This window comes from Setaria italica, chromosome IX (assembly GCF_000263155.2).
Source record: "Setaria italica strain Yugu1 chromosome IX, Setaria_italica_v2.0, whole genome shotgun sequence".
NCBI classification, from domain to species: domain Eukaryota; kingdom Viridiplantae; phylum Streptophyta; class Magnoliopsida; order Poales; family Poaceae; genus Setaria; species Setaria italica.
In genome coordinates, this window is record NC_028458.1 from 26,000,476 (window position 1) to 26,021,963 (window position 21,488).

At 43.2% G+C, this 21,488-nt stretch overlaps 1 protein-coding gene across 8 annotated transcripts; it reads left to right on the top strand.

The window, feature by feature from the left end:
• Nucleotides 1–310: 310 nt before the first annotated feature.
• On the top strand, nucleotides 311–18,365 carry LOC101762692. Of its 8 annotated transcripts, none has more exons than XR_002675730.1 (10): nucleotides 311–763; nucleotides 1,728–1,916; nucleotides 3,903–3,995; nucleotides 4,170–4,352; nucleotides 4,422–4,524; nucleotides 4,616–4,801; nucleotides 5,463–7,831; nucleotides 9,605–10,197; nucleotides 11,501–11,807; nucleotides 18,347–18,365. XR_002675730.1 is itself a non-coding variant. In XM_004983235.3 (9 exons), exons 1-9 carry the CDS (start codon nucleotides 569–571, stop codon nucleotides 11,505–11,507), a joined length of 3,918 nt encoding a protein of 1,305 aa, XP_004983292.1. In that variant the 5' UTR covers nucleotides 311–568; the 3' UTR covers nucleotides 11,508–12,111. The 8 variants fall into 8 exon arrangements, 4 of the variants coding, with proteins under 4 accessions (XP_004983292.1, XP_022678681.1, XP_004983294.1 ...); XR_001163082.3 differs by lacking the exon at nucleotides 18,347–18,365 and adding an exon at nucleotides 17,164–17,328; XR_215873.3 differs by lacking the exon at nucleotides 18,347–18,365 and adding an exon at nucleotides 16,434–17,117.
• The last annotated feature ends 3,123 nt before the right edge of the window (nucleotides 18,366–21,488 follow it).

Genomic DNA, 21,488 nt, shown 5'->3' on the forward strand with positions numbered 1-21,488 from the left:
GGCAGGAAGGAGGCGGGTGTTTGAAATTTGAAGCTTGGCGTCATGTTAGCGTCCACGTCACCAGCTACGTAACGATCTAGGCGCTGGAACAGCTAGTGCCGAGACGTGTACGCTTAGCGCAGGCGGCTCGGTGGAGCGGACGGCGTTGAAGGAGAATTGACTATCGGAGGGTGGGAAAGCGTCCGGAGCGAGGGCCATCGGGCGAGGGTCATTTGACGGACCGTACAAACGTGCCATTTTATTTTTTGTAGCCGTAGAGATGGATTCGGAAAAAAAGCAGTTAAGGCGTGCCACACGAGACGTTACTCTATGTACTGCAAGGCGCTTCTGCGCTTCCGCTCCGCATCGCCATTTCCCCGCCCCCCACACCCATCTCTCGTCTCCCTCGCCGCCGCCTCTTCGTCGGCATACGGCGATCGCCGTGAACTACCCTCGCTCCCTCCCACGTCCGCCGTCACTATCATCACTCCTCGCCTCCTCTCTCGCCCTCCGCCGCTGCCTAGGGTTTCGTGTGTTCGCTGGCTGGTTTGGATTCAGGGGGTAGGGTTTGGCTCCCCTGAGAAAGGATATGGTGCCGAACGGGCTGCTGCCCAATGTGGCGGTGGGGGTGACGCGGCGCCTGGACGCCGAGCGTTGGGCCGTCGCGGAGGAGCGCACTGCCGAGCTGATCGCGCGCATCCAGCCCACTCCTTGGTCTGAGGATCGCCGCCGGGCCGCCGCCGGTTATGTCCAGCGGCTTATTATGGGGTGCCTTTCCTGTCAGGTACACCCCTAATCCAGCCTGTGTAGTACCATTTCAGTGGATACGAACTTCTTGGTAGTAACTAGTACGAGTAATTTGCACTGAGGGCTGCTTCCGTGGGTATCTAAGCATGGAATAGAGAAACGATATCTGTTTCGTTTTGTTCCAATGAAATAAAACGGGGCGACCTATTCTCTAAAAATAAGAGAAACAATTTCTGCAAGTGTAACTGTTTTTGTTTGGTACATGAAGGGTCAGGGCTAGAATAGAGTTAGGAAATTGTGAGCAAATCTATTGTTGGGGAAGGTTGGACATCTACTTTCCAGGGGTTAGGAAAGGGAAAATCGTAGGCGGAGTTACCAAATTGCAATTGTTATGACTAAGGAGGTTTTTTAGTGACAGAAAAAGATAGTATGCTTAGTATATTCAATGGGATTGGGGAGTTAATACCAGTGACTGTTTAGTTTTCTGTGTCCAACTGTTCACAAATTTACAATGCATGGACGGTTCCTAGCTAAGTGCAATCACGCCATAAGAGAAACACAATAGTATTTGTTACTGGCTGGACAGTCGAGCTGCTGTATGTAACTGCCTGAAACAATGCTTTAAAGGAGAAGTGTGGCATATATCTTGGAAGAAAAGGATGGATATGCCTAAGGGGAGAAATTTTATGTGTGACAGAACAAAATTGAGACCTAAATTACCTTACCATTTCTGTATTATGTGCTGTTATTTGCAAGAACCACTATAATTTGCTGCTTTATAAAAAAAGAAACATTTTAAGGTTGCCTACTGAAACCTACTAGACCAAACAAATTATATTTTTGTCTCTTTCGAAGCGGATGACTTTTGTTCAGGTTCTGTGTTCATAGTGACTTGGTCTGTTCAATTTTTATAATACATGATGTTGTTTTTGCTAAATTTGATGTTCCTAATATGAATTTGATGATCTGTTTTGCTTTCTCTCCCACACTGTCTTTTCCAGGTTTTTACTTTTGGGTCATTCCCGCTCAAGACTTATTTACCCGATGGTGATATTGATGTCACAGCTTTCAGTAACAGTGAAGAATTAAAGGATACATGGGCAGTTATGGTTCAGGATGCATTGGAACATGAGGAGAAAAGTGAGAAGGCTGAATTTCGAGTGAGAGAAGTACAGTATATTCAGGCAGAGGTATGCTTAGCACTTCTTTGTGTTTGGTCCACCACACTGCACACTACAGTTCTTTTGTTGTATTTACTGCTGCTCTTTATATTTTCCTTGTTAGGATAGCCTAGCACTAACAAAGGTGTATACTTAATGTTAGTTTAGTTCTGAATATAGAAGTCGTTTTAAGGGCGTCGCCTAGGTGGCCAGGCGAGAAATCCTAGATGTCGCTGCTGCCTAACTAAAAAGCAGCAAGAGAGGGGGAGGGAAGGGGAAGAGTGGAAGTGTAACACCCTGCTCCAAAATCTACTTACGGCCCAGGTCCTCACGCGGAACGAGCCTGCATACGCATACCACCTCTCTTACACTTTCGTCCTCGCTTTGTGTAAAAGGGTTAACTTGAAGGTGCTATGTTTAGAACGACAAGCATTATAAGCTTGCCCTCACCCCCTAAACTTCGAAGGTGGTACTAAATCCACTAACTACAACCACAATTGGGCCACATGGGCCAACAACTTCAACTACTATGGTATACTGGGCTGGGGTATTCACCACCCCACCTTAAGGGCTGACGCCCTCGGCAGCTCACCACATACGCAACAGACTCCTAGAACCACACCTCGGTACATGGCCGTTACGCGGGCCTAGCCACTCGCACATGCACACATCCAGCAAGGGTTCATGCTCTGATACTATTTGTAACACCCCGCTCCAAAATCTGCTTCCTCACGTGGAACGAGCCCGCATACGCATAGCACCTCTCTTACACTTTCGTCCTTGCTTCGTGTAAAAGGGTTAACTCGGAGGTGCTATATTTGGAATGACAAGCACCCCCCTAAACTTCTAAGGTGGTACTAAACCCACCAACTACAACCACAATTGGGCCACATGGGCCAACATCTTCAACTACTATGGTATATTGGGCTGGGGTATTACAGTAAGGGAAACTGACTAACAAGGCCTAGCAGCTGCCACCGCTGCCATTCCCGCTAGCTCCCCCTGGCAGCAGCCGATCTGAAAGGGAGTGCAGCAGCCGATCTGGCAGGGGAGTGGCAGCAGGGATCCATCTGAGGGGCAGGGAAGTGGGGGATAGGCTGATGACTGGCTGAGAGAGACGATGAAGATGGGGAAGGCAGCGGACGGTGCTGCTATGGGAGAGATGAGGAGCAACAGAAGTGCTGCTTTTTGAGAAGGGAGAGAGAGGCATTGAGAGAGCATCTGACCGCCTGGGCCTAGGCTGCCTAATGTACTATGGGAAGCAAAAGATAAGGGATGCATGGTGGGCTGGGCAAGTCATCTCCCTTCTCTTTTCTCTTCTTTCTTTTTCTTTTTTCCCTTTTTCTTCCAACCTCCCCTGCTGTTATTGCTGTGTCTAGATTGACATATGGCGTCGCCTTGCTTGCCTTACAAGCGCCTAGGCATCGCCTAGGTGACTGGAAGGGAGTGGCTCGCCATGCCTTGCCTTACCGCCTTATGAACCATGAATTCAGATATGTAACAAAATTATTTCTATATTGCTCTACTTTGTCTCTGATGTTATACTTCTGATTCATGATGTGCCCTCATCCAGCTTACCTAACATGGACTTCCCGCTTCTAATATTTATTTTGGGCATCCCTATTATGAGCATTTTTGGAAAAGTTTCACTGCAAATATGCTGGCATATTTGATGTCTTTCTGATTTGGTACGGGTAAGCAGCATTGCAAAGATCACCATTTGGAAAGTACTACCCAATGTAACTTTAATGTTCCCTTTGCATGCCAGCCTCACATTTGATCGTACTGTTTCATGCCAGTCGCACATTGGGTGTCATCATTTTGATATTTCTGAGCTAATTAATTCTTTGTTATGTGGTAGTATATGGACTATGGCCAACTGTAATGACCTTCTGAGAGCAAAATAATTCACTCACTTTGTTTATAATTAATCACGATCTATAATTTAGATAATGTATTCCACACTCTGCATGGATATGTAATTTTCTTTTGTTTGCTAATTCTAATGATGCGCAGGTAAAGATAATTAAGTGTCTTGTGGAAAACATTGTTGTTGACATCTCTTTCAACCAAGTTGGTGGTTTGTGTACACTTTGTTTCCTTGAAGAGGTGCGCTTTCTGAATAGTATTTAGATAATTGTACCTAGCCAAGCAATGCTAGCTGCTGGAAACATTCTTATGGACACTACTGCACTTAATCGCAACATGTTTATTTACTTGTAGGATCAGTTCCTGCTAAATTTGGTCCCTATTCTTGATCTTTAGTTATATTCTGTTTACCAGATGGACCACCTGATCAGTCAAAACCATCTGTTCAAGCGAAGTATCATACTGATAAAGGCCTGGTGTTACTATGAAAGTCGTATACTTGGAGCTCATCATGGTCTTATATCGACATATGCCCTAGAGACTCTGGTTCTTTACATTTTTCATGTCTTCAACAATTCTTTTGCTGGACCACTTGAGGTAACTTCCTCTCCACCCTCCTCCCTTGTAATGGAAAACTGTTATTAATTTGATTTCCTTCCTTGCCAGGTATTGTATCGGTTCCTAGAATTCTTTAGTAACTTTGATTGGGAGAAATTTTGTGTAAGCTTGTGGGGTCCAGTTCCTATAAGCTCTCTTCCGGACATGTCTGGTAATTTTATATCTCATAATCACGCTACCAGATCAATAGATCATATGGATGTGGTCTTCAGATTATTAATGCTGTTTAATATGTGATGCAGCGGATCCTCCACGAAAGGATGGTGGCGCTTTATTGCTCAGCAAGTCCTTCCTAGATATTTGCAGTTCTATATATGCAGTTACGCCCAGTCCCCATAACAACCAGGTTCAGCCATTTGTTTCGAAGTACTTCAATGTAATTGACCCTTTACGAGCAAACAATAACCTTGGAAGAAGTATAAGCAAAGGTGTGTCATTTTGCACCGGTTACAACAGTGCTACACTCCTACAAGATCTTATGGTTCATGATTAATATTGTTACCCATCCTATCATGTGTGGAATTGATTGGAATGCTCACTTTGATGTGTTGCAGTGCATCACCCGCTCAGTATTACTATTTTCTAAGATTATTACAACATATTTTTATTTTTTTTGGCAATGTTTGGTAAACACAATCTGTTTCATATGGTACAAACATATTAGCTAGAACAAATGCTAGAAAATATTACTGGTCAGTGCATATTAAATCTAGCTTAAGGTATTGGCAAGTAGTTTGTTAGATTGCTAATATTATGATATTACTTGCTTGGGACACAAAGGCCCTGCTATTATTGTTGTAACATTTTTATGTTGCTGATCCTGGATGCTTAAAGATTATATATCGTGGCATTCCTAGACTATTACAAATTTGGTAAATGCAAAATGCTTAAAATTCTAAGTTGTCATTGAGTCAGTGAGGTATACATTTTTTTTTCAATGAACAGTGAGGTATACGTTCAAACATATGCTGTTAGTGCTACGATAGGCACACCTCCTTTATGTTAACAATTGTATATGGTCATTTTGGTGATGTCAACTTGTAAGAGTAATAAATATATATTTTCTGAACTAACTTTTGTAATTCTTAGGTAACTTCTTTAGAATACGCAGCGCGTTTGCTTTTGGAGCAAAAAGATTGGCAAGGATACTTGAATGTCCGAAGCAAGACATAGCCATTGAAGTGAAACAATTCTTTACAAATACATGGAGAAGGCATGGTAATGGTAATCGTCCTGATGCACCTGCCCAGAGTCTGATTCATCAAACTGTGAAGGTTGTGCCTGTTGAAGTGCCAAGCAGTCACAAAAATGCAACGGCACACAAGAAAAAGTTTAAAGGCCCTACAACACACATTGATGATGATGGTCTCACTGAATACACTCAAAACTATCATAACCCTGCCACTCAACTTGTAACGAAAGCAAATGTACAGTATCGGGGTTCACCAAGAACAGCTCTTTCTGTTGTTTATCCTTCTCAGAGCCAGAAAATTCGTGCAGTGCAAACAAATGCTGAGGTTGCTGGACAGTTGGAGAAAACCAGCATTCCTAGTGGATCATTGCTGGGCGAAAAGGTTCAAAGAATATCAAAGAGTCACTCCACTGTGAATGAACAGAATGGACAAAGCAGGTTTCAGTTTGCTAGAACAAATTCTAGTCCTGACTTAACAGACTCTTCAGTTCATGGTTTTCCTTCTAGCAGACGTACTATAGTATCTGAAGTAGAAAAATCATCAAAGGCTGAGTACAGTAGCACAGGAAATAACATGATTCTAGGGGTTTCTAGCAACCATGGCAGAAAGTCTTCACAGGAAAAGCCAGTGTCTTCCATGAATGCTTCATCTAGCATATTAGTATCAGGTCCAAGTAGTGTTTCCAGCAGCAATCATGAAGATACTTGTTTTGCAACAAATGAAGAGCTTGCTTCGGTCTCTGAAGCTTCAGATGTTCTACACAAGGGAAGTCCTAGGGAACATAATCTGATGGATGGGTTGAATGGACAGGTTCCTTTGCAAGTGCGAATACCATGTCATCCTTCTCTAGCGCCTCTCCCCCTTGTGGCCTCATCAGGTTATCCTCTGAGAAATCTAGCTGGGATTTTGCCACCAAATTTTTCGTTTATCGGAACTCCATGGTTACACAACATGCAGTTTGTTCATGGATTTGTTCCACCACCTATGACCCAGTATGTTGGTAGAACTGCTTTTGTATCAAACTCTGAAAATTGCATTGAGAGTGAGACATCTGCTACTACTGGCACAAATTATGATGATGGAGGTAATTGGCATGAACATGATGCTGGATTGTCTGGAAACTATAATCGGGAGAGCATAAACCCTGAAATTTTTAATTTTAAGGATCTTGCCTCTTCTCTACATGACATACCTGGTGCCCGTTTGCAAGGACAGAAAAAATCTGGTATTGAGGATAGAGGTGAAACACTAAGAGAAAATTCTGCTGATATTTTTCACAAAGTATATGGGGGGACCAGCTTTGGTGTAATAAGATTAGTTTCTTCACAAGGAAGCTCTGGACATACCATTTCAGACAGCTCATGTGATGAATCAACTGGGGTGATCCTAACATCATCAAGAGGTAAATGGGGTAAAACACCTTTAGCTATGACACCTTCCTCTCCCTCACAGTTGCGGAGTACAACAAAGACCAGTTGGCAGTTCGAAAATATGACTGAGCGCATCACATCAGGACTTGATGGCAATAGAAATAGCTATGCATCACAAGCTGTTAACAGTGACTTTTCTGATGAAACTGCAGGGCCTAGCCCTTCAGCACAATCAACTTCTAGTCAAGTATCGGATGATCATAATCCACTAAAAGTCAACCCGCGCAATCCTGTGTTCAGGCCATTTGTTATGTCCCCTCCTCAGCAGAGACAAGTTGATAATTCTGGGTTGACATTTGTTCCAACAGGTCCACCAGTTCCTTTTGTCGTATATCCCTATATTCCTGGCACTACTGATAGTTCTGCGGCTCAGTTTGAGAGAAGTGAAGGAAAGGATCAGTTTCCTGTTGACATGGCATTCCAAAATTTTGGTTCACATGATGATGCTGATCTACCTGATGCAAATATTACAACTCCACCAGGCAGTGTTGTAGCAGATCATGATCACATGTCTGACATTTTGAACAGCGATTTTTTGAGCCATTGGCAAAATTTGCAATATGGGAGGTTCTGCCAAAATGCACACCCTCCTGCTCCTGTATTATACCCTGTTGCTATGCCACCTATGTACTTGCCAGGCCATTTTCCACTGAATGGCCCTGCAACACAGCCTGCACATAGGTTTAATTGGGCACAAGTAAGGAGCCATGGTCAAGGGGTAGTTCCTGTGACGCCTCTGCAACCTACTTCTGAAAGAGCATCTGGTGTTTTCCAGCGCTATGGAGAAGATGCGCCAAGATATCATGGTGGCACTGGGACATACTTGCCAACTCCTGTAAGTGTTGTAGTTAACCATTTTATCCTTCTTTGTTGTAGGCCAGCAGCAACAAATCTGCAATTAATATTTATAATAAGATTTTCATCAATTTATATTCTGCTATGAGCTTCTTGGAAAACCCGTACCATTGTACTATTATGCCAACAGTTTCGTCAATGTTAGTACTAAAATCATAAAATGTTCCATTTTTTCCAGATTAGTATTAATATTCTTGTGTAATCTTATTCTGTAGTATATTTTTTGATACTGTCTTGTAGAAGATTTGTTCTTTTAATCCCTTATTTTTCCTGCCATCATCTTGCTGATGCCAATAATTTCGCTTATCTCTGGATGATTACCAAAATTTGAAATGGCAAAATTTCTTTTGCAAGACTTATCCACATGGTTGCTTAAGTTTTCATTGATTTAATAGCAAAAATTAACACTAAATTTCCCTTTGCCAAATTTCAACATCTCTTCTTGCTGTTCAAATAACTTGCTAATCTCTGGCTAGTTCCTGTGTATTACCCAATAGTTTGTTGGTCCTGCCCTACACTTGATAATCACCTGAATTCGGTGAGCAACTAGCCAAACAAACCCCTAAGCTCGACATGCTAAATGTGGTAGTACCAAATTTCATTTGAAGTGTTATAATTATTGCTTCGTTAATCTACGTATGATTCATCTGTATTTCCAAGGTGTCATGATTCATTGAAACTGTAGTGATGAGCTTCTGTTTACACAAAACCTTGTTTTTTACAATTAATATGATAGGAGCACGGCCCATTAGTTAAGTTGGAATAAGGTTTGAACCTTGGGTGATTCCAAATCCTCGCGGTTTCCCAGCTTTCCACGAGGTTTAAAACACACTACAGCATTATTTACATGAAACAAATTTTCGACTTACAGAGTTACAGTTATTTGCTTGGCTGAACACCACACTATTTCTATGCTGTGCTAAATAACCGTGTCATACCCTTGTGCCCATGGCTTTAGAAAGGTCATCTTACACATGGTGATGTTCGCTTTCACCATGAATACCACCTGCAACTCATTTAGCTCATGGCCCTTGAAAATTCTCCAGTTTCTTTCTTTCCAAGCACTGACAAAAACCTCATTGTACTATTCCAAAGAGTTCAATACTGACAACAATGGGTTTGGGTCCTTTGTGTTAAGCAATATGTCACTGGATCTAGTGTTACCTCTTCTGATCTGTGTTAACCACAAAGTCACATTACCCACCCCCAACCTGGAACCTGGTATTCTGATGTAGCAAATAAGTTGACAGCAACATATTAACGTTTACTGCTGATTATGGATAGGAAATCTGGTGTGGTGCTTAATGTTTCCTTTGTGGGAGATACATGTCTTAGTTAATTATTCTAGTATGCTCGCAATTTAATGCCTCTAAATTAATTAAGAGTTTATTTAGGTCTTTTTGGTTGCCTTAGCTTACGTATAATTAGAGAAAGTAATGTCCGCATATATTTCGGGAACCATGTTAGTGTTTAAACAAAAGGTAAAAGAGAATAGATGGTGTACAAAGCTGGATGGCATGGTCCTATGATAAGTGATGCTGAAAACCTACTTCACAGTCCTCAGTGTGTTATAAACACAGCAATTAGTTTTAAACTTCTTAATCGGCTTAGGTCATCGATTATGTTGTTGATACTAGCAGGTTTCTTTACTACCTATTGTCTCATCTGCACAGATTTTCTTACTCTGTATGTTGCTGGGCTTTGGAAATTTTGTAGTCAAACTAATGTGTTGTTCTATTGTTCTTTCTTTCAGAAGGTTCCATTCAAAGATAGACAGTCAAGTTCAAGAAACTACAGAGGGAGTTATAATAGTGAGCAAGTGGACCATAATGATAAAGAGGGAAACTGGGCAAATTCAAAACAAAGAAATATGGGATGTAGCTATGGGCGTGGCCAATCAGAAAAATCTGGTGGTAGGCATGACAGACAGATATCTGATGAAAACCAATCTGAAAGGCACTGGCAACCTTATAGAAGTGATTCATACAGGAGGGAAGCCGGTGGTTCATCTAGTGTACAGAGCCAGTCATTTGAAAATACAACCTCTACCCACGATCCTGTAAACAAGGCATACGGGGTTCCTTCACAATCTTCTACTGTTGCTAGTGGAACTAGGGCTTCAACAGAACCAGTTATGGTGTATTCCTATGATCAGTCTGTAGATTACGGTGCTCCTTGTAAACCAATCGAATTCGGTTCATTTGGGGCTATCCCTATGGATTCTAGTGAGATACAACAAGCACATGAAGTACATACAAATGGATTTTATAAGCAGAGGCATGCCCTATACAAAGGTACTTCCTCGCGTTCATCCCCTGATCAACCTTCGATGCCTCACCTACGAAGGTAATTTTTTCATGCTACCTCTGCTCATCACATTTACCATTTCAATAGTTCTAAGTTCCAAAGTTATAGCTGTTAAATTACTGAATGATATCAAACAACAGTATCTTGTGGTTGCCACTGTTTAGTGTTAGGGATGTTACATAGCTATGCATTTGTTGTTTAGTATTTATTTCCCTAATAGCCCTACATGAAAGTTGACTTTCACGAGTATGAAGGTTTTGTGTGGTGGTAGATTTTATATATTAAAAGATTTAACAAGATGTATTGTTATGGACTTCTAATCGGTTGAACATTATATGCAAATTATGAATTATCAGATTTATACTACTAAGAATTCATCAAGCTAATATTTAAGAAATGTTGGTGCAAAGAGGATAAACCAGTCACCACATGTGAACTAAAAATGAGCTAAACTGGAAATGCTTCTCGCTCGCTGACATAAGATTTTAATCAACTTTTCTTCCTCTATCTGATATCCTGTATGGTTGTACACATACAAATATTTTCTTACTGAAACAGTTCAAAAGAAAACCTTATTCATGTCATGCGATGGTGACATGAGGCAAATTAGGTTTCAATCTGGATCTGTCACATGCCCATGTCATCATTTGTAAGAAAATTTTAGGACATACATTTCTTGTTTAGCTATGGTGATTGCAGTGGCTAGTTATTGCTTTTGAATTCAACGCTACAAAGGGCGTGCTCGGATGTGGAGCAAGCCTCGCCTCGCCTTACTTTGATAGGCAAGCCTTGCCTTGCCCACGACGGAGAGCCGATTCAGCTCGCTTGCCGCAGGAAGCCAAAACTTGCCAGCGCAGGCCCCAAGGTGACGCGGCAAGGAAAGCAAGCGTGTTTTCTTTTGCCTAGCCTGGCGAGGCAAGCCACGGCAAAGATTCCAAGCACCCCAAAATTCATCAATGTATCCTATATTCCTGTTCTGATGGTGTTAAACTGTGAGCTAATTTGTCTTCAGTTATTAATGGCCAGTTATAACTGATGGAAAGAAATAAGGCCAGTTCCAGCAAAATCATGCTTTTGCAGAGCCAGCTTATTTCCAGTAAACTGGTGGAGGCCTTGAAGGCAAGAACCCACCTAGTTATTTTATGAAACTTAGTCAATGGTCATAGGCATGTCCTTTCCACAACGGATTCATAGCCTGCATTGGTACTGCAATATGTGACCTGTTTCCTGTCCTGTGGGCTGTTGTTGTGTGCTGTATTCGTGTTCCTGCCTGTCGGTATTTTGCTTTGTTTTTTCTTACCATGTGTTTTTTTCTTACCATGCCATGCTATTTTACTTGCAGGAGTTGATGCCCAGATTTGCTGTGGTCTATTTCCTTGATGCTGACTGGCACAGCACCATGAGCTCTACTGTCTGGCTGTTGTCCGGAAGTTCAGATGTACATCAGTACATGTACCATACTTTTATTCTGAGACTTGAATTCATCAGCCCACCAGATGCATGTGCTTCATGTGGCCAAGCTAGGACAAAGCTGGGATGACCAATCAGGAATCGATCTCATGTGCTCCCAGCATCCAAGCTAGCACCAAGATAGGATTATCATCTTCATCAAGAATTGATCTGAAGATTAGAAGCACGGATTACTGGAGGTATGTGGCCCATGCACATCCATATATCAAGATATTAGGCTAGTATTCTACTTGCAGGGTCTTTTCTGCTGTAATATGCTGCTTTGGCGTAATCTAAACTAATAGTGGATTCCTGATGATAGGTAGAAAACGAAATGTGTACCATTACTTTACATACACAAGAGGTGTTACTCTAGATGTAGTTGGTAGGAGTAACCTTGATGGTAAATCTCTCACAAAAGGAGAAAACCGGATGGGAAATCTTTGATACCAGAACTTGGCCAAGTTGAATAAAAGTGGTCCATGATCTGGCCTGCAATGTCCTTGCCCATGTCCCATTGGATTACGTGATGGTGAAGTAATTATGTATGGAAAATACTTCATAGTTGTTGAAAAAGCTGTCTGAGTAATTTTTAATGGCATCATCTGCACAATATGCCTAATTGATCATGTCCCTTGCATGCATTTTGAGGATTGATTGAATGGATTGTTGGATAATTGCTTAGCTCTTGTTCCACTCTTCCTTTTGCTGGAAGTCAATGGAGGAGGTAAGCTCCTTGGGCCACTAGTGGCCACTACCAGCCGAATATGGCAGCAGTGCCACGAGTAGAAGGGCAGTATGCCCTGTCATGTACAGTACTAGTAGTTGGTAGTTTCACTCATACCATGGTGTACTCTAGTTTGACTTTGTGCCCTATAAAGCGTAAATGAGCAGCTGCAGAGTCAGTTCAGCAGCGCCAAAGAATTTGTGTGTGTTGTTCTCCTACCTCCAGCTCTAGAGTGTGCGTGTGTTTGAGTGTGAGCTCAGGGAGCTTACCTTGGCCATTGCCAACAAGTGACATCAGAGCCGTGGTTGAGTGATCAACAGCGGCAATGGTTGAGCAGGGTGAGGATGAGGGCACGGGCGGGCTGCCTCCGTTGGGCGCCGGCCGTCTCTATCACCGGAGCGTCACGGAGCGACGTACGTGGTGAAGAAGACGGTACGGGATATTGGCAGCGTGCAGTACCCAATCCTCACCCGCACCAACTACGCTGAGCGGGAGGTGATGATGAAGGTCAGGGACCTTTGGAAGTCCGTGAGCATCGGCAGGGACGACGGGCAGGAGGACCAGATGGCCATGGAGGCCATCCTAAAGGCTGTGCCAACGGAGTTCTCCATCCCGATCGGCTCCTAGGACACGGCGAAGGAGGCTTGAGACAGCCTCAAGACGATGCGCCTCGACAACGATCGCGTGCGCAAGGCCAAGGCGCAGCAGCTTCGCCGGGAGTACGAGGTGATCACCTTCCGCAACGGCGAGGCCATCGAGGACTTCGCACACCGGCTCACGATGATGGTGAGCCAGTTGGGGTCGCTGGGCGACACCATCACCGAGGAGGTCGTCGCTAAGTTCCTGCGGCTTGTGCTCTCGTGATTCGCCCAAATCGCGACGCTGCTCGAAACGAGCGAGCTCACGATTGAAGACATCGCGTGGCGGCTTTAGGCGGTCGAGGACCACTTCGTGGAGGTGCTGGCGCACACGTCTGCCGATGGCCGGCGCGTGTGCGCGAGCGGATGACAGGGAAGGGTCCTCTGTTTTGGGTGGCGGCGGTGGTAGCGGACGCGGAAGAGGACGTAGCAAGACGAGGGAGAAGGGCGGCTGCGGCGGCAGCGTCAGCAAGGATCAATGCCTAAACTGCGGCAAAATCGGGCACTAGGCTCGCGACTGCAAGCAGCCGCGCTGCTAGGACCGCGCACACCTAGTACAGGAGGACGACGACGAGCCCGCCCGCGCTTCTGATGGCGCAGGTGTGCGCTCTCAACGTTGCTGAAGCAGAGGACGCGCCGCGCGCTCGCGTGGCGCTCGACACAGGTCCACCTCGGGGAGGAGGCCCAGTGTCATGAACAGGCAGTCACTAAAGGCAAGATAGATCCGCAATCCTGGTTCTACCCGCGCGCGTCAGCACGCTTCGTGGCGCGCGCTGCTGTCCTAGTGAGGCCAAACCGACGGTGATGCACGGTTTAGGGCCGGCGGTGAATAGGGTGTTGTGGAGTAGCGCCAGTGAGGTGTTTTGCGTTGTCCTGCCTTTTGTTCAATTTAGTTACACTTTGAGTCAAAATGAAGGGAACTTGTTCGTTATGCTGACAAGTAGGGGAATCAAAGGAGAGAAAGCAAACAACCTGCTGCTTTTATGTCAAACACATTAATATGTAAAGCTCATCATCTGAGTCTACAAACGCTTTATTCGTGATTTTAAATTGAATTCATATATTTATTTAGGAAGCAGTCCATACTCGAATCCTCACAGGGAGTATGATGGCAAAAAAAATTCGGTGCAGGAGGGCTGTAGAGTGCCCTTCGTGCAGCCTTGACCCTGATAGGTGACGCGTGTCCGGCGAGAGGATCGGACGTGACATCTCCTGAAACCATATCCTTTGCGCTGGCTCGCTTAGCTCCTCCAATCCGTGGCTGGGCTCTTTTACCCTACCCGCAGGCTGCAAACCACCGATGCGGCTCTTCCCCTCCGACCGACGCCGTCCCGATCCAAGCCGCGTCTTCCCCGTACTGGATGGTCCTGACGTCAATGCGGCCTTCCCGAAGCCCGATCTCTTCCTCGCCATCGCCTCGGTCCGCCTTCAAGGCACACTCGTCAGCTGTAGCGGATAGCCTTGCTTCCGCAGTCGCCGCGATCAGACTGAAGGAGCCTGTAGGCACCGGGGACGACAGGTACTACTTCGTTGAGCAAATTATGGCGCTCAACGTCGTTCAAGTGGTTCCAAAACTCGCAGGGAACAACTCCATCTCCCTCGTGCCCAGCATTTCGGACCTGCAGCATCGGATGCGCAATGAAAGAGATAACTCGCAGAAGAAAAACTTGGTTAAAGAATTAAAGGCACGCTGACGGCTGAAATTGCTGCTGCTCAGCACGTTAGCAAGGGATTTCTGCTGTATGTGGATTATTCGTTGCTGGGAATAGCGATGTGAGCTTCTGAAATGACGACCTGTATCGGATTCAAACCATCACAACCTGGTGGACACCAAACAACGGAGGAACCACTACGCTAGTGAAGTTTTCTCATAAGGTTTCCTCCGACGGTGATATATGAGCTACTTATAGGATATTTTCTCATATTTTAAGAGGAGAGAGAGGAGCTATCTCTTAACCAAGACAACAAAAATAAATGCAGCATGTAGCTCTTGTCTTTTCTTTTATAATTTAAATCTCTCGATAGTTTTATCTTTTCAACCATAGGTCTGTATTAAGCGTTTCTTGCGGTCGCATAATCCTATAATCGAGCCCTATCTAAAAATAAAGGCCTTTCATATGAAAATGGAAGAATTCTCATGCACATACTTCAAGATTACGTGGGGATGACATGTGGGATCATTCATATTATGAGCTATGTGCTAAGAGCCAGATCATTGAAAGGGTTATCTTCTAGAGTGCTTTGAGCTAGGTATTAGCTCATACCATTGGAGGAGGCCTAAAGTGTAGCCAATCAAATACCACCGAGCCAGCTACCAGCCACCACGTGCTGGCAGCGGGATGGTTGAGCAGCTTCACCACAAAGCCGACAGATCCCAAATCCGTGTGTGCGGGCACCAGTGCCAATAATACAAGGCTAGGTGGCAGCGTCACTGCCCAAGACAATGCATGGATATTTAATATTTATCTTTTTAATCCGGAGTTAAAACTTATAATTGGTATTTCTTCCTCATAAAAACTACAAATTTAAGAATTCTATTTCCTATTTTTTTTCTAAAATCACATTCTTTCATTAGTATTTTTATGTTAATCGCTATTTCTTGTATCTTATTCATATGACTTGTTTTCTTCCATCCAAGTAGATAACAGATAACATAAAATTATTTCTGCATAACAAGTGCTAATTGTAACTTTATATTTTCTTATGTTAAGCCAAACATGAGGTTGTGTTCAAATTTGAGGTGTATAGAAGTTGTAAAATATTTGAAGGTATGCAAACTTCAATGTTGACTTGAGTTATATGACATGTAATCTGCCATGACATAAATCATAACTAATTCTAGCTACGTCTTCTGGACAAGAAATCTTTACCGAAGTTTGCTTATCACATCGTCAGGTTGCTGCAAAAATTGCAACATGATTTCACCACTAGAGAATTTATTAAAAAGCTAACATTGCCAAACTGCAAATTTAGAAAATAAAGCTTACCTATTTTTATGCCTTCTGGTGCTACAAACTTCATATTACAGGTTTCAGAACAGGCTTATAGCACTGTGAATTTATCATAATTTTTAGGGTGCTGGAGCTATTTATTTCAATTAGCAACAGAAACATCTTTTTGATTCCAACAAGTATTTGTCTTTTGTATCTCCACTCATAGCAAGACCAACAAAATTGGTTTCACATTTTTATCCTTTCCTAATGTTTCCGATGCTTTTCTCAAGATTCAGCTAGCAAACAAGAAACAATTTTAAAACAGCATGAGAGTTGTATTATCCATGAATTCAAGTTCCAGATCTAGAGCATGCATAACACCATGAAACTAACAAAACTAGTTTCACTAGTTTTGGAGCAGTATATGATTTATTAAGCATTTAACAATGGTTAGCACAAATTACATCCTAGAGCATCTACAATAGTTACATGCTCAAAGTCATTTTTGTATGAAACTCGACTTCCCAGCAAGCTAACTGATGAGGACATCAACACCAACAATACATCCACACCTACAAAAGTACCAGTTTCTGATCCTATAACTCGCGCTCGTGCTCGTCAACTTAATCATCAAGTAAGTTCACTCTTGAGTTCCTGTCCATCCTATTTAGACCATGGAGATACGTGCACTCTTATTTTAATTAGGAACCATGGAGAAGACCGAAAGGGAAATGGACTCGCGCAGGTTGGATTCGGACTCCATGACAGTACCAACTTGTGATGGTCACCAAGGTCGCATACGGACACGGATTGGGATGTTCAAGTACTTCACGGATTTGTTATGAAGTCTATTTTCATATGGATCTGGACTCAAGTCTATATCTGGTCTGAGGCGGTCGCAATGACCAATTTACTACCGATAGGTTTTCTGGTGCTGCGTCACCTTATTTTGGTCCAATGGGTCATGTATGAAGTTGGGTCCATTAGGGACATGTCCTAGGGTTGGAGCACGACCCCAACACCCTCCCGGTCGTCCTCCTAGGCATTAATAAGAATTAGAGTTGCCACAAACAGATTGGGTTTTGTTTAGATCAAGTTTAGCTCTCGCTACTTCTGTAAGCGCGCGTGTTGGATCAGCCGCCCTTCTTGCTGTCTTCGGAACCCCACCTTATTAAGATTGAGTTGGAAACCTTCATCTTCATCTAGTAAATTCAGTACTTGTTATACTTGTTCTTGCTAGTTCTTCGATTGCTTGCAGGACGAGTGCCCTAGTGGTCGGGTGACGCGCTCCACAAGATCGCGGCAGCCATTGGAGGTGGTGTATCGGTTGCTAAGGCGCAGCTTGGAAGGCTGTAGTCGGGCTGTGAACGTTGTTTCTATTCACCAATCGAGTTATCCTACGCCTCTAATCGAAAGATCGGGAATTAACCCTAGCGGGTCTTATCAGTTGGTATCAGAGCAAGGTTTATCGGTGAGAGACTTCTAGTTCTTTGCTGTTTTTAATTTTCTATAGTCTAGAAAAGGCCAAAAAAATTAGTAGCTTAGTTCTCCATCCCAAAAAACCCTTTGAGCCTTTTACTATTACTGCTTAGTTAGGGCTTATTGAATTAACGGTTGCATCGTCGTGTCAAGTTGCTGGTCTTAGCGTCTAGTCGTTTAGAGTTTCGAGTTCTTATCACGTTTGTGTCACTATCACAGATTTGAGTTTTTTTTGTTTCTCTCCACAAATCAGATTGGATTTTCCAAATTCCTTTGTTTTGTTTACCACTATTAACCAAACCACATCCTTGGAGGTTTCATCCACGTCCATACTTCCATCTCCAAAAAGAAAATCCCACAAGTTCAAATCAGAATTTGATTCGGAGTCCTGTTTTATCCTGAAAAGAAAAGCACCATATTTCCATTATCAGGAGTTCGAATAGGGAGTTTGAATAGAATCTGAAAATCTGAACTTATCCTCTTTCCAACGGATCTATCCTTGCTCCCAAATTCAGTCTGAGTGCTTCGCAATCACCCTTGAGATTTTTGCATCTGCTGGTTTTGCAAAACAGCCACTTGTTTGACTTTGCTACTGAATCACCCTTCCCAAGGAAGCATTTAATTGTTGTAAGTAGCTTGTTATTTCTTGTTGCAAAATTTTAGTTTTGTGCTACTTGAAAAAAAAAGAAAAGAAAAGAAAAGAAAAGAAAGACAAAAAGAAAGGAAGAAAGAAAAGAACGATAAAGAAGAAGAGAAGGGTTTTTCTTTTGTTGTTTTTTTCCTCTCCTTCCTTGCTGCAGCTTAGTGATTTCGTTTGTGTCCAGGCTCGCGTCTCTAGCACGTACTAGCCTAGGACCAGCACAATAACGTCGTTGAGCGTTTGTTCAATTTGCTTGCAACTAACATGGTTCTAGAACTTCCTTGCTTCAGCCCACCTATAGCTCCATATATTTCGACTACAGCTTGACAGGTCCTGTTGTTGCGGCACCGATACACTTCATTCCACGGTTGCAGACTTGTTGGTAGCCGTCCCCCCTGTTGAGCAAGGTAAGAATTGGTAAGAGCTTGTGTAACGGGTTGAGAGTGAGCGCCTTGCAGTAGCTACATCCTAATAGCTGTAGGGTTTTTATTTCTTCACCTGTTTTCTTGTTGCCTTTATTTGTCTAACCATGACAGGATCAGAGGATAGTCAGAATATGCCACATTCTCCCCGCACCAAGGGCATCATACAACATTTTGAAAAGCTAGTGAAGGGGCACGTCGAGGGGCTCGATGATGATTTGCAGGTGATGAATGAGAAGATTGGGCAGTTGGAGACCACGCAGCTTGCCACCAACACCAAGCTTACAGGGCTGGAGACGTCAGTCGCTCGTATTGACAAAAGTCTTGCTGCTATTTTGAGGCGCTTTGATGAGATGCACGCCAAAACCACTAATGGACATGATGGAGATAACAACAAGGATGAGCGTGTCGAGGACAATTGGGATGCTAATACTGAACAAGACGACGCGAGGTACATAATAATGATGATGCTTTCAGTAAGATAAAATTTAAGATGCCTCCTTTTGATGGTAAATATGATCCTGATGCGTATATTACTTGGAAAATTGCTGTTGATCCAAAGTTTGCATGTCATGAGTTTCCTGAAAATGCACGTGTTAGGGCTGCTACTAGTGAGTTCACTGATTTTGCTTCTGTTTGGTGGATAGAACATGGCAAGAAAAATCCTAATAACATGCCACAAACATGGGATGCTTTGAAACGGGTCATGCGAGCTAGATTTGTTCCTTCTTACTATGCACGTGATCTTTTAAATAGGTTGCAACAATTGAGACAGGGTGCTAAAAGTGTAGAAGAATATTATCAGGAGTTACAAATGGGTATGCTGCGTTGTAACTTAGAGGAGGGTGAGGAACCTGCTATGGCTAGATTTTTGGGTGGTTTAAACCGTGAAATTCAGGACATCCTTGCTTATAAAGATTATACTAACGTAACCCGTTTGTTTCATCTTGCTTGTAAAGCTGAAAGGGAAGTGCAGGGATGACGTGCTAGTATCAAGACTAATATTTCTGCAGGAAAATCTACATTATGGTAGCCGCGCACGACTATTTCTTTGACCGGACGTGCACCTCCACCCGCTCACTCTCCGAGTCGGCCGGTACCACCATCTCTGTCCAGCGACAAGCAACGTGCTCCTCCCACAAATTCAGCAACCAAGACTGCCCAGAAACCAGCCACTAGTACCACTTCGGTTGCATCCACGGGTAGAACAAGAGATGTTCAGTGCCATCGATGCAAGAGCTTTGGACACGTGCAGTGTGACTGTCCTTGCAAGCGTGTTTTGGTGGTCAAAGAAGATGGTGGGTATTCCTCCGCTAGTGATTTTGATGAAGATACACTTAGTTTGCTTGCTGTTGACCATGCAGGTAGTGAGAAACAACCAGAAGAAGAGATTGGTGCAAAGGATGCAGATCATTATGAGAGCCTCATTGTGCAGCTTGTACTTAGCGCACAAATAGAGAAGGCGGAGCAAAATCAGCACCATACACTGTTCCAAACAAAGTGTGTCATTAAAGAGCGTTCGTGCCGTTTGATAATTGATGGAGGTAGCTGCAACAACTTGGCTAGCAGCGATATGGTGGAGAAGCTTGCACTTACAACCAAACCGCACCCACATCCATATCATATTCGATGGCTCAACAATAGTGGTAATGTTAAGGTAACGAGACTGGTGCGAATTAATTTTGCTATTGGATCATATCATGACGTTGTTGAATGTGATGTTGTGCCTATGGAAGCTTGTCATATTCTACTAGGTAGACCATGGCAATTTGATACGAATTGTATGCATCATGGTAGATCAAATCAGTATTCTCTCATACACCATGATAAGAAAATTATTTTGCTTCCTATGTCTCCTGAAGCTATTGTGCGTGATGATGTTGCTAAAGCTAAGAAAACTAAAACCGGGAGCAAAAAAAATGTCAAATCTGTTAGTAGTAAGAAAGATGAGATAAGATTGAAAGGACATTGCTTGCTTGCTACTAAATCTGATATTAATGAATTGGTTGCTTCCACTTCTGTTGCCTATGCTTTGGTATGCAAGGATGCTTTGATTTCGGTTCACGACATGCAGCATTCTTTGCCTCCTGTTGTTGCTAACATTTTGCAGGAGTATGCTGATGTGTTTTCAAGTGAGATTCCAGCGGGGCTGCCACTGATACGAGGGATTGAGCACCAAATTGATCTTATTCCTGGTGCATCTTTGCCAAACCGTGCGCCATACAGGACAAATCCGGAAGAAACGAAAGAAATTCAGCGACAAGTGCAAGAACTACTCGACAAAGGTTATGTGCGTGAGTCTCTTAGTCCTTGTGCTGTTCCGGTTATTTTAGTGCCTAAGAAAGATGGAACATGGCATATGTGTGTTGACTGTAGAGCTATCAATAATATCACCATTCGATATGGACACCCTATTCCACGATTCGATGACATGCTTGATGAACTTAGTGGTGCTCTTGTGTTTTCCAAAGTTAATTTGCGTAGTGGGTACCACCAGATTCGTATGAAATTAGGAGATGAATGGAAAACTGCTTTTAAAACTAAATTTGGTTTATATGAGTGGTTAGTCATGCCTTTTGGGTTAACTAATGCACCTAGTACTTTCATGAGATTAATGAACGAGGTTCTTCGTGCTTTTATTGCAAAATTTGTTGTGGTCTATTTTGATGATATATTAATTTATAGCAAATCTATAGATGACCACCTTGATCACTTACGTGCTGTTTTTAATGCTTTACGAGATGCGCGTTTATTTGGTAACCTTGATAAGTGCACCTTTTGCACCGATCAAGTGTCTTTTCTTGGTTATGTTGTGACTCCACAGGGAATTGAGGTTGATCAAGCTAAGGTGGAAGCTATACAGGGATGGCCTGTACCAAAGACTATCACACAAGTGCAAAGTTTCCTAGGACTTGCTGGTTTCTATCGCCGTTTTGTGAAGGACTTCAGCACCATTGTTGCACCATTGAATGAGCTTACGAAGAAGGGAGTGCCTTTTAGTTGGGGCAAAGTACAAGAAAACTCCTTCAACATGTTGAAAGA